Raw genomic sequence first — 11,384 nt, 5'->3', positions numbered from 1 at the left:
TGAAGCAAAAAAAATTGTTTAAAAGAAAGAAAAGAGAGGTATTATGTCGGCTTTGATAGTATACTCGACGCTTCACCCATTACAATAGTCATTTAGCGGTTTATGTGTTACTGTCAGAAGAGGCGTTAATTCTATTACAAAATTACCGTCTTACTTGAAAGAGTAGCACTGACTACTGAGGTAAAGCCACTCGCTACGATGGAAGAAGATGGAGTTTGAGAGTCATAACTTGGAAATTAATATCAGTAAGCGTATTATTATATTATTCATAGGTTAGTATGTATTAATCTTAAGAATAAACATATTAGTTGCGATATCAAACTATCTATCTAACGATATAGATTCTTAAGTAGAAACTTGTGCCATTTCAAGGTATACGGTTTTTTTCTTAGAAGAGGTGTTTTTAAATTTTTCAACAGAATTACCACAGAATCCGTTCTGTCTCACTTTAAATAGTGGCAACAGAGGATAAACCAATCGTTACGATGAAAGAAGATCGAATTTGAGAATCATAACCTGAAAATTAACATCAGTTAGAATGTTATATATTATTCGAAAGTTAATACGTTATTTCTATAGCTCAGCAAGTTAAAAGACTGAGTTCAGAGTTAAAATCTCGATTCCCAACGAAAGTAACCTTAATAACAAACAATTTTCCCTGAAAGGTAACTGAAACTTTTTATTACATTGAACTCGTGCTCAATTCCAGGTTATGAAGGTGAAGGGGAATGGGGAGGGGGTAGGAGAAAGGGAAGGGGGAGAGTTGTCTTGAATTTACCACTTTCACCATGCCCATAATACACCTTGTTTACCTGCCAAACTTGTTAAAGTAATGTTTTTAATTACGCTTGGGACGACTTTTGCTGCTAGCTAGCAGAGGACTTTTAAGCAAGAGAAGAAATGGAGGAAAGGGAGAGACCTCTGCCGGCCTCGGATTCGGCGTTTTCTATCACGCATGCGCTAGCGTTTCCTTAACAACCACTGACGTTTAAGTCACGTGCGACACAACTTACAAAACAGGATTGCGCGATAACAACTGTGGGCACAGAAATTTCCAGCGTACAGTCTTAACAGGGCACGCGCATTTCACATTAAACGAAGCCAGTTTTAAAACAGTAAGTTTCGGCCACAGATGAAGCCGGCGGCTACGGGAAAGAACGCGTCGGAGGCCGGCGCAATCGTCCCTTTTGCAAACGGTCGCTGCCATTTTTAAGACACTTGGAAAATTTTTTGAGTTGTTATTGAGAGTGATTATGTTAAAAAAAAAAAATTGCAACGCAGGGTCGAAGCCAGACCTTTCGTATCCTTATCTCTCTCCCTCATAACTACACTACCGCACCGAACGGCAAGAATTCCGAAAAATTTGAGTACATAAACCAACAAACTGTTTTCCCGAACTGATACATCAATAACACGTGACACAAGCCCTTTCCATAACTTTTAACGAAAATTCAACTTGGGCTTCAAGGCAGCTGTTCTCCCATATTTAACCCACTGTCATCTTATATGGCATTTTTGCCGTGCTAGTGATTCTAGACGACTAGAGCGCATCCAGGAAAGAGCACTTAGGGCTATATATTGTGATAAACATTCGTCCTATGGTCAATTACTATCTATGGCCGGGATATCTACTCTACACAACCGGCGACTACAGGACATAGCTATTCTCATGTATAAAGTTAAAAACAACATGTGCCTAACATACATTAGCACTCTCTTTGAACAGCCTGCAATTAAGTATAAACTACGCAATCATGACTTCACTATACCCAGATTCAACACAGTCTCCTTTGGAAAGCACTCGCTCAGGTATATGGGCCCAAAGGATGGAGTTCTGTTCCTAGTAACGTGAAAAAAGCTTCCACGTTGTCCTCCTTCAAATATAACATCAGAAAAGTGGATCTTAGCATGCTATTAGATGACAATAACTGCTCTGGCTGCTCTCTTTGCACTTCTTAATCTTTTACTTCTTATTTTTTATAAGATTATGGATACATTTGTACATATTGTATATAGTTCTCACGAATTTTTCACTTGCTTATACTGTACATAGTTTTTCTTAATTTTAATTAATTTATTAATTGATTTATTCCCTTTTAATTTATTTTAGTGTCCCCACTTAGTGGTTATACACCGCTATTACAGTTTTGACACTTTAATAAAGGTATCATCATCATCATCATCATCGTTCTTTTTAAGACTATTCAAAAACGTATTATTTTCCTTTCTGTAACTTAATCCAGGAATTATATTACATCTATCATGAAAGCTTGGTTACCAATGATGGCATCGACCGTTAAAAATGGCAACGACCGTTTACGAAAGGGAAATAGGCGAGGCCGGCAGAGGTCCTTCTTTTTCCTATCATTTTTCATCTTGCCGTGAGAGACCTCTACTAGCAGGGAAGGGATGACTGTAATACCCAGAAATTGAACACTATAGTCATTAGTGATGGAAAATTTTGGGGGGTAAACAAGGTGTATCATGGGCAAAGTGAAAATGGCGAACCGGTGGTACGTAGATTTCACTAAGAGCTCATACATAATTCATCATACGGGCGCTACATTGCTATGAGCTTCAACGGCAGACCTTTTTAGCTTGTCGGTTTTGTTTTCCCAATGTAGCTCATGTGATAATACTCTTGAGAACTATTTCTTTCAAATTATTTGGTCTAATTCACGTGCGTATCTACGCATAATTTAGGAGAAACGGGCAAATTTCTATGAGATTTTCCTTGGAAAACAAAACTTACAGGCTAAAGAGGTCTGTTCATACTTATGTTAATAGTAATTCATGCAAATAAGGGCGGCAAGTGCCTCGCAGTTACCAGTTCCGCAAGCGAAAAAAAACGCTACGAAAAGGCGCGGGGGGAGGGGAGGACAGGTGACAATGATTTCTCTCTTGTTCCCAGCTGAGGCCGACAAGTCGACCTTAACTCATTTAGGTGTCGCGCAAATGGCAAACAGTAAATTAAAGCTAGTTTCACATATCCTTATCCAAAATATACTCAGCTTTTACGCAGACTAGTTTGGCTGGGCTCTTGAAACGACGCCTTGAGGTAAATTGGCAATCAGGTACAAATTTGAATGACAGCGGCTGTCAAAATGCTATTAAAATGCCTTTCCGGTGAAATAACTGAAATAATATATACCGTAAGAATTAATGTCGGAAAAAAAAAAAAATTTTCATAATGAAGTGAAGCAAATAAAGTGAATTGCAGAAATGGAAAAAATCAAACCTCCTAATCTGTAAGGAGTATGTTCGATAGCAGTATAAACGCGCTTTGTTTAGGTGCATGGTACAATTGCATTATGCTAAAAGGGAGACTCACTCATTGGCCATAAGGGCGCATTACCTTGCCTCTGAGGCAAATTTATTTGCATCTTCCGATAAACATCACCATTCTATTTTTCTGTCAAGAGAACAGCTCGACTCCACCACATTCGACTCAACTTCTTTGTTTTAAACAACCGCATTAAGAATTTTTTATACTAGTTTACAAGAGTCTATTTTTTAATGAGTATCCAACTTATATGAGGAATATGTTTTCTGTTCGCCATACAACCTATAACTTGTGCGTTACCCATATGTTGACTCTAAGTAAGCCTAGAACATTACAACCTATGGACTACACTCTTTTTCATATTTTTCCGCTCAGCAACAAAACGATCTTCCCGACTAATTAAGGAACAGTGCTTTTAATGAGTTTAAGCGACGTGAGCAAAGTCTCGATACGTTTAATTAGTTTCACTAATGTTTGTCTTATTTTGTGGGTATTGTTTTTCAGTTTTTAGATATCTTAATTTGTTTCTCAAAGATATTAGCTATATAGTGTAGCTACTCTAAAATTCGAGTTAAAATAAAGGTTATGTATATATGTATGTATGTATGGGCTTTTATGGTGTTGTTGGCGCTTTTTGCGTTTATAATATTTAAAATCGGGCAAGCGAGACTAAGCGATAAAGCTCAAAACAGTTTATGGTGAACAAACAAATACACTTGTTCCATGTTGTGCGTGCACGCATACATGAAATAGGCTCTTACGTCAGTTGGCACGCGTAGCAAGGATAAGTGTATTAATCTGAGTTTATCCGTCATATCGAAGTTAAAAATGCTCGCCTTTTTGAAGCGAAAAAAAGAAGCGCGGTTATATTAGCATCCACCGACATTTAATCGGTTTATATAAGGCACTTAGCTTAAGGATAGATTAGTTGAACATCAGGTCTGTATTTGACTATCTGTTAAGTGGTATAAAATGCTAAAATCCTACTGCTAATATATATCTCTTAAAGATCCTATCTCACGCTATTTTCTTTATTCGAAAATAGCTAAAACTTTTCTTCGTTTCAACTGAATTCCAAAAATAATGGTCTAGATTTGTAATTTAACACTACATTTACGCATTGAAACTGTTTCCTGTTGTCTGTTGTAAGAGATGGCAATTAAGGATGGACATGGATTGAGAATAGAAAAAATTGGGCCAACGTTTTCAAGTTTTAATGCGATGCCTGCAAAAATCACTAAAAAATCATTGAGGATAGTGCTCCCTGGTGAAATTTGTTTAACATCTTCTTCGTAGCTCTACAAGAGCATTTTATGTATGGGTAAAGGAAAGAAGTAATAGAGTACTAAAGTGATGACGTCATAAAAATGAAATTTCTGAAATTATGGGATTTGTCAGGGTATTCTGAAAGAACAATGTCCAAGAAGCCTACTTGTCAAAAATGAGCATTGGGTCGACCCCCAAAAAAATTTACAAGGGTTTGTATGGAGTTTTCTAAGCATAACTGGGCTACGATCTCAGAGACAATGCTCATTTTTGGCAAATAGGCCTCTTGGACATTGCTCTTTCTGAACATCCTGACAAATCCCATAACAAATCCCATTATGACGTCACACTTTAGTACTCTATAAGAGATCATTATACGTTTTTGGGAAACTTTCCACCTACCCCTCCCCTAAACCAACATTAACACTTACTTCTCATTTAGAGCAAAATGTTGGATTAGGGGAGGGGCAGGTGGCCAGTTTCGCAGGAACGCATAAAATAACTCCACTAGTACAGACCCACAGCAGCAATATCCGTCCTCCCTAACTAATTAATAGTGGAAGAAAAGTTCTCAATTCTACTAATCTGATTGGCCCAAAAGCCAAATAACTCTCGCAGAGTTTTTCGCACAGCTGCGCGAAATTCCCGTATCCTCCAGCAGAACACAACTGGGTTCATACTAGAGTTGAGAAACATCACAGAAGTCGTAAAATTGAAGGCCAAATGCATCGAGTAACTTCGTCCTAGCAGCGTGAATAAAGCAGATGTACATATGAGAGGGAGGTAGCAGACAAGCATAAGAAACCAAATGACAAACATGTTGAAAACAGACTTCTTAAAATGCCGCATTTTAAACCTTTTACTGCCTCTAATGGCAATTTGATTGTCTCCTATAGTTGGGTTGTTTGCGGAACTTGCACTTTGAGCGTGACGATTAGAAGTGGTTATTTTTTGACTGTGATTTGATGTAATGTTTTTCGTATCTTTCCGATGGCTAACAGAGTTTTCTTGCATCACTTCTGTTAAGTTTCTCTGTTCTTGATCTGTTTCTTCTCTTTCACTCCTCACGGCATTATCTTCAAAAGAACATATCGGATTCTGATTCTCTTTCAAACCTGCCTTTTCCTCGAATGGTCTTTTATATGTCTCTTCAATTCCTTCTTGGTCCCTACCATCTGATGAACCATCCTCGTTTTGCGTATCTTCTTTAAATGTCTCAATAGTGCAATCTGCTGAAGCACATTTCTGATTCTGATGCCAGCTTTTGATGATCCAATTCTTGCTTGCCAACGACTCAGTGTGCACTTCCTTAAGTCCAACTACGTTATCCTGATTTTGCTCGCTGCCTGTGTTTTTTGAAAACTTCAAATTTGAATTCGCCAGACCATTTGAGGTTTCTTGTCCTCTTTCGAACGCTTCTGTCCCCTTTAATTCCCTTTTCGATGATGATAAAACACGATCATGGTTAAAACTCGCCTTTGCCACCCCCAATGTTTTGATTTCGTGGTTTTCCGGTTTCGTTACACCAATCTGCCCTGCTTCACTGCCTGTCACTGCCTCCTTCCCAGCACACAAGGACTGGTCTTCCACCAGATGTGGCACTGATGCCTTCTCTGTGGAAGAAGACCTTTTCTCATAGTCCGCCTTTTCCGCATTGCCTTGGGTTTTAATTGGTGCTATATGTATATCGCATGTCTTTGAGTTAACCGACTCATTTCCGTCCATTTCTTCAGACATAGCTTCTTCCCACTGTTTCGAGGTGCTGTCTTTTCTACAAAACGAAGTACACAAAGAATTTTCTTCATCTCTGTGCCTGAAAGACACCTCAGACAATTGAATGCAGATTTGCTTTCGATGATAGCGCACGATTTGGAAAATCCGCACATAAGACAGCAATGCAATGAAGAGCGCCATTGTATTTGCGCACACAAACACGGTGTTTTGTGCGTCCACAGCCCAGTCAAACATAGAACCAAAGATTATGCCAAGTAGCCATAAAACAGCAATAAGAATACAAACTCTGCACTTTGTCACTATCGCGCTATATTTCATGTGGAAATGAAGCACCAATAGTCGATCCAACGAAATGGTGGCCGCTGTCCAAAGCGACAGAGATGTTAAGAAGTAAGAAAGAAAGTTGAATACGATTCCAGCGTAACATGACAACAAAGAAAAGGGATCTACCAGATAGGAAAGCTTGTACACCAAGTAGGCTGGCTCTGCGATAAACCCGACGCAGAAATCAGCGAAGGCGAGGTTGACCAAGAGAAAATACGACGGCTGACGCAGAAATTGCGGCGCGCGACAAATGGATACCAGAATCAAAACATTTCCGACGATCGCCGTTAAGCTCAGGACGAACATAACTACACAGTTAAGGACATACGGAACGAAAAGGCTTCCCTGTTGCGGTAAAACCTTACTGAGTTGGGCACAGTGATTTTCAGCCATTGTCGGTGATTTTGATGTAGTTACTGTTATTAAAGACCTAAGATTTCGACTGCATCAACTGGTTGCTTGACTAATTCGTCAAGAGAAATTCTTCCTGAAACTTGGTACCTTCTCAACAGAATAGGCGCTCCCAGAGTTAATCACCACTTAGTAAAAGCTATTCCACCAAGTGCGTAGTCTGAGCAACTTCGGTAGACTCATTTTCCATGCAAATCACAAGTCGTTCTCGATCGTCGTTAATAAAATCGGCCACATAAAAGCTGACGTTTTATGACATATTCTCCTCCCTATATTGCGGCAACTGGCGCTTATTTTCCTTATCTTAACAAACACAATCATTAAGCTCATCTAGACTTGTAGTCTCATATAGTACAGAAAAAAATATTGTAACTAATACAGAGTTGTTCGCTTTTGTAGATTCAATTATGTCCTCCAGAAACTGCCAGAACTAAACAAGAAGCAGTCAACATTTAAATTCAGAATATCGTCTAAATATCACCCCTTCCTGGGCAAACAGATGGTAAATCACACGTCCATCAAAACTAAACGTATATCCAAGTTTTGTTACAAATGCAAATTAGACATCCAAAGCTTTCATATTTGAACATCTCCATCGTGGTAAGTTATATCGTGTACATAAAATTCATTATCCAATTTTTAGGTTAACAATGCATGAACACGTTCTTTTAGTTTTGTGACAACAAGTTTAATTCACCAAATTAGTTAGTGGAATTTCACCGGTAGAAAAACATTAGGAATTATCGACCGGAAAACAAGTTCTAGACTATCAAGAGGTCCAAGCTATGCCATTTGTTAAATATCGGCTCATTTAACTTTTTTGACAGTCTGTCAGTCAAATTGCTTTTACTTTCATTAAAACTAAAAAAACATTTTAAGTTCAAAGGTAACGGCTATGCTTTTCTGATGGTTTTGTAAACTACTCTCTTCCAACGATTGAATAAATATTGTAGGTTATGAATTTCAGTCATCAGATCCATAATTTCATTTGCATCCAAGAGATGACAAGTGAACTTCACTTTAATGACACAGAGATAAAATGGAGCTCTCTCCGCAGAAAAATAAGAAATATTAATTGTTTTTAAAATCAGCTGTAAATCATAAACTGAATTTATTAGTATTTTTAAGACTTATTAAGGTAAAATAACATCGATTATACATTATATGGTTTTTGGTGGCCTTCAAAAAATGTACTGAATTTCGGAAATATCCGGAATATTGGAAAAACGGGAAAAGGGGTCGTTGTACTTCTCGGATACTTGTATTTAGCACACATAATAAGTTTAGAAATATTTAGCAACCGATCGATAGATATATCCCTCAAAGCACCCACACGAGCAAAATCGCATAGATTCTCTTACTTTGCATATTGCTGTGAAATCTCACCAGGCAATTGGTAATTTGAATAAATTAAAACAGTCAAAGCTGTTACCATTACAAAAAAAATACGATCGTTTTACTGTTTTAATACTCTTCACAGACTGAATGGGAAATACAGAAGGTCCTCTGTTTAGTTGCAGGCTCCCAGATAAAATTGTTTGTCACTAGAATATTTTCATGGAGTATTCTCACCATGTTGCTAAACTCGGAGACAGAATCATTATTCTCATCGAGGACTAGCGTACAGCTTTTTTTAAAAAATATATTTATCAGTAAATCAGACTATTTTATTCTATTAATCCACGGTTGACACATTTTTTCCAACAAAACATTTTACGTGATGCCTCTGCGATTGCCTTTTTTTTTTGTTAAACCTGACTTTCGTGGGTTTTTTGAATGCAGAGGTGAATTGAATAATGAACATAAAAGATTAAACATCGCGACTACCTTCGATCTTAAGTCTAATGGCGATTGTTAAGAACTTCTATCTATCTGTCAGTCATTTATCGCTAATGTAAATACCAGCTCTGTTTTGACTTGACTTTATAGTACAACTAATGATAAAATCTTTTACTTATCAGATCCTGCTGGGAGTTAGTTTTATTACTCTCTGTTTTAATTTTGTTCTTTTAATTTCCGCGAAGTTGCTTTCTTGTTTGTATTTTGCATGGAACCTTATCTTCCGGTAATGCATTTTTTTACGTACCAAATTGCACTGTTCAACTGTCCCGGATAAAATAAAATTCGCCGAAAAAATATACATTATAAAGTCTCATGTTTTTGCCAGAAACTCTTAAGTGCGATTGTACTTTGCAGTGACCTTAGGACAGGAAAGCGTTGGCCATATACTGCAGGGCCTTTCATGCACAAAATGGGGTAAATAGACTGGAGTAAATAGTAGGCAATTCTGAGCGCTTTATTCGCATTTTTCAATCATGCCAATATGATTTAACGCACTTTTTTTTAGCAACATCCAATGGAAACTGTAATACCTCGGTAATACGAAGAAACGATTGGGCACCTTAAACACATTACTTTATCCCGCGCCCCACACCGTAACAAATGAAAAAGCAATCTTATTTCTTTGGGTGATAGGCAAACAAGCCCCTAAATGTGGTTATTTTATGGTGCCAGGTGGGACCTTTTTTGTCTTACGGTTAAGTTCAAAAGGAACCGACTCGTTATATTTACCGCAGTAACAAGCTAGGGTGGGCCTAGGTAAATACACTAAGCTGACTGTAACGTAAAAAATTACTGTAGTTAATAAAGCGCTTTAGAAGGATTTGTTTTAACCGCAAAACGTCGCAGTGAAAGTGCAATTAACCGCAAGCTTTAAATTTTGATCATGGACTGGATACAATTGAATTTCGATGTCTACGATTTTCCGGCCTCGTCTAATTTTGCCCTGTGAACGAGCGTATTCTGGCAACGGATTTTCATTTATTTACGAAGGAAGATAAATCAGATCACTGCCGAAGATAAATCAGATCACTGCCGAAGTATACCCCTTGGGCGAGTTATTGGGATTGTCCGGGAAACGAAAAAGATTCCCTGCTAGCAGACAAGCCTCTTTTTCCTAGTAATGGGCGGGAGAGAGGACTCTTTTCCCTTCCGCCCGCCTAATAGCAGGGAAAAAGGGCTAGTATGCTAGCAGTGAACGACAAAGAGAACATACATAAATATTCTAAAATGCTGAGGAACATTAGGCTATGGTTTTAACCGATTTGACAGGGGCACCCAACGACAATTTTTGGGAAATTTCTGTTCGGAAGACGATTTGAGATCTAGAATTTTCGGAACATTTGTTGTTAAATTTCTTGCTTGCCTGCCTCTCCTAGGATTTTCGAACATTTCAAAAATGGAATAATTGCCCATTTTTAACGGATTTCTACACAGAAAAGGTCACCTTTTCTGGCTGACATTTAAGTCAGGTAAGTTTTAATCCCTATAATTTTCGGATCGCTAGACTTTCAGCTAGGAAATCCGAACAGATGAAAAATTTTTAGGGGATAAAAATGTGCCTATATCTACCGTTTAAATACTAAAATAAATTCAACAATGCTATGTTTAAGTGGTTTTGAATTATATTCCCGTTGGGTGCCCCTGATTTGAGTGTGTGGATGGCAATGAATTCACAGGAAAAAGCTATTTAACCGCAGAAACCTTTCCTATGTAAAGGAGGTTCTAATGAAGGTGGTGTAGAGCCCCGAAATTTTGAATCTCCTAAGGAAATGGAAATGGTTTGAATAATCGGGGGTAGTCACACAAGATTACGACGTTTTAGAAGTTCAAAATGAACCCGGGATTCACAAAAACATAATCTATTTCAGCATTAATTTCCCGTGATACTGCTATTTATTGAGCGGTTCTAACTAACAGACCATGTCTTAGATCCAAACAACCTCTCTTAAAAATGAGATTGATGGCAAACCTTTCTAGTGAACATGAGCTTCATTTGTTTGACAATAGCATTCATATCAAAGGTTCAGCCTTTACCCTCGTTTTAAGACAGAGGCTAGGCTTGGAGCAACTGGGAATTTTGATCACGATACTCCCAAACAAAAAACATGCAACAAGTGTCGGGAAAAACGCCTGAAACCAAAATCTAACATGTATATATATATGTTTTATTTTAATGCTAATTAAACTCATTTTCACATGAATAAGGGTTTTTAAAACCCTAAATTGGCCTATTCGCCACTTGGGTATTTCCCTCAACCCACATTGTTTGCCACCAAAATTTTGCAGAGCCATTCTGTATAATTTCACCTGGATACCATAGTGGTATCATAGTCGTGCTTACGCAAATTTTGGGTAAAAAAGGTTGTATTTTGGCAAGGCGAAAACCGGAATCGTCTGCGCCTCAACGAAAGAAATTCCATACTGATGACGTTAAGTCTGTCCGGAGCGTAGTCAGGAGCTCTGATTGGTCGACGCAGTAATTATATTGTTCAAGCTTTTCTTTACGAATGACAGACATAAGGCA

The 11,384-nt window shown here is 38.0% G+C and overlaps 2 protein-coding genes across 2 annotated transcripts in view; both read right to left on the bottom strand.

Moving 5' to 3' along the window:
• The window catches only part of LOC140925605 (uncharacterized), a 70,378-nt gene that overhangs the window by 17,247 nt on the left and 41,747 nt on the right, over positions 1-11,384 (bottom strand). Inside the window, exon 20 of the mRNA XM_073375522.1 lies at positions 155-229. Coding sequence (XP_073231623.1) covers positions 155-229 — 75 coding nt within the window. The remainder of the gene's footprint in view (positions 1-154; positions 230-11,384) is intronic.
• LOC140927699 (uncharacterized) lies at positions 4,208-7,283 on the bottom strand. Its single transcript, XM_073377376.1, has one exon. It carries the CDS (start codon positions 6,998-7,000, stop codon positions 5,096-5,098), a length of 1,905 nt encoding a protein of 634 aa, XP_073233477.1. The 5' UTR covers positions 7,001-7,283; the 3' UTR covers positions 4,208-5,095.

The sequence above is a fragment of the Porites lutea genome, chromosome 2 (genome assembly GCF_958299795.1).
Source record: "Porites lutea chromosome 2, jaPorLute2.1, whole genome shotgun sequence".
NCBI classification, from domain to species: Eukaryota; Metazoa; Cnidaria; class Anthozoa; order Scleractinia; family Poritidae; genus Porites; species Porites lutea.
The sequence above is the reverse complement of the archived record's forward strand: the minus strand, read 5'-3'. Positions and strand labels throughout refer to the sequence as shown.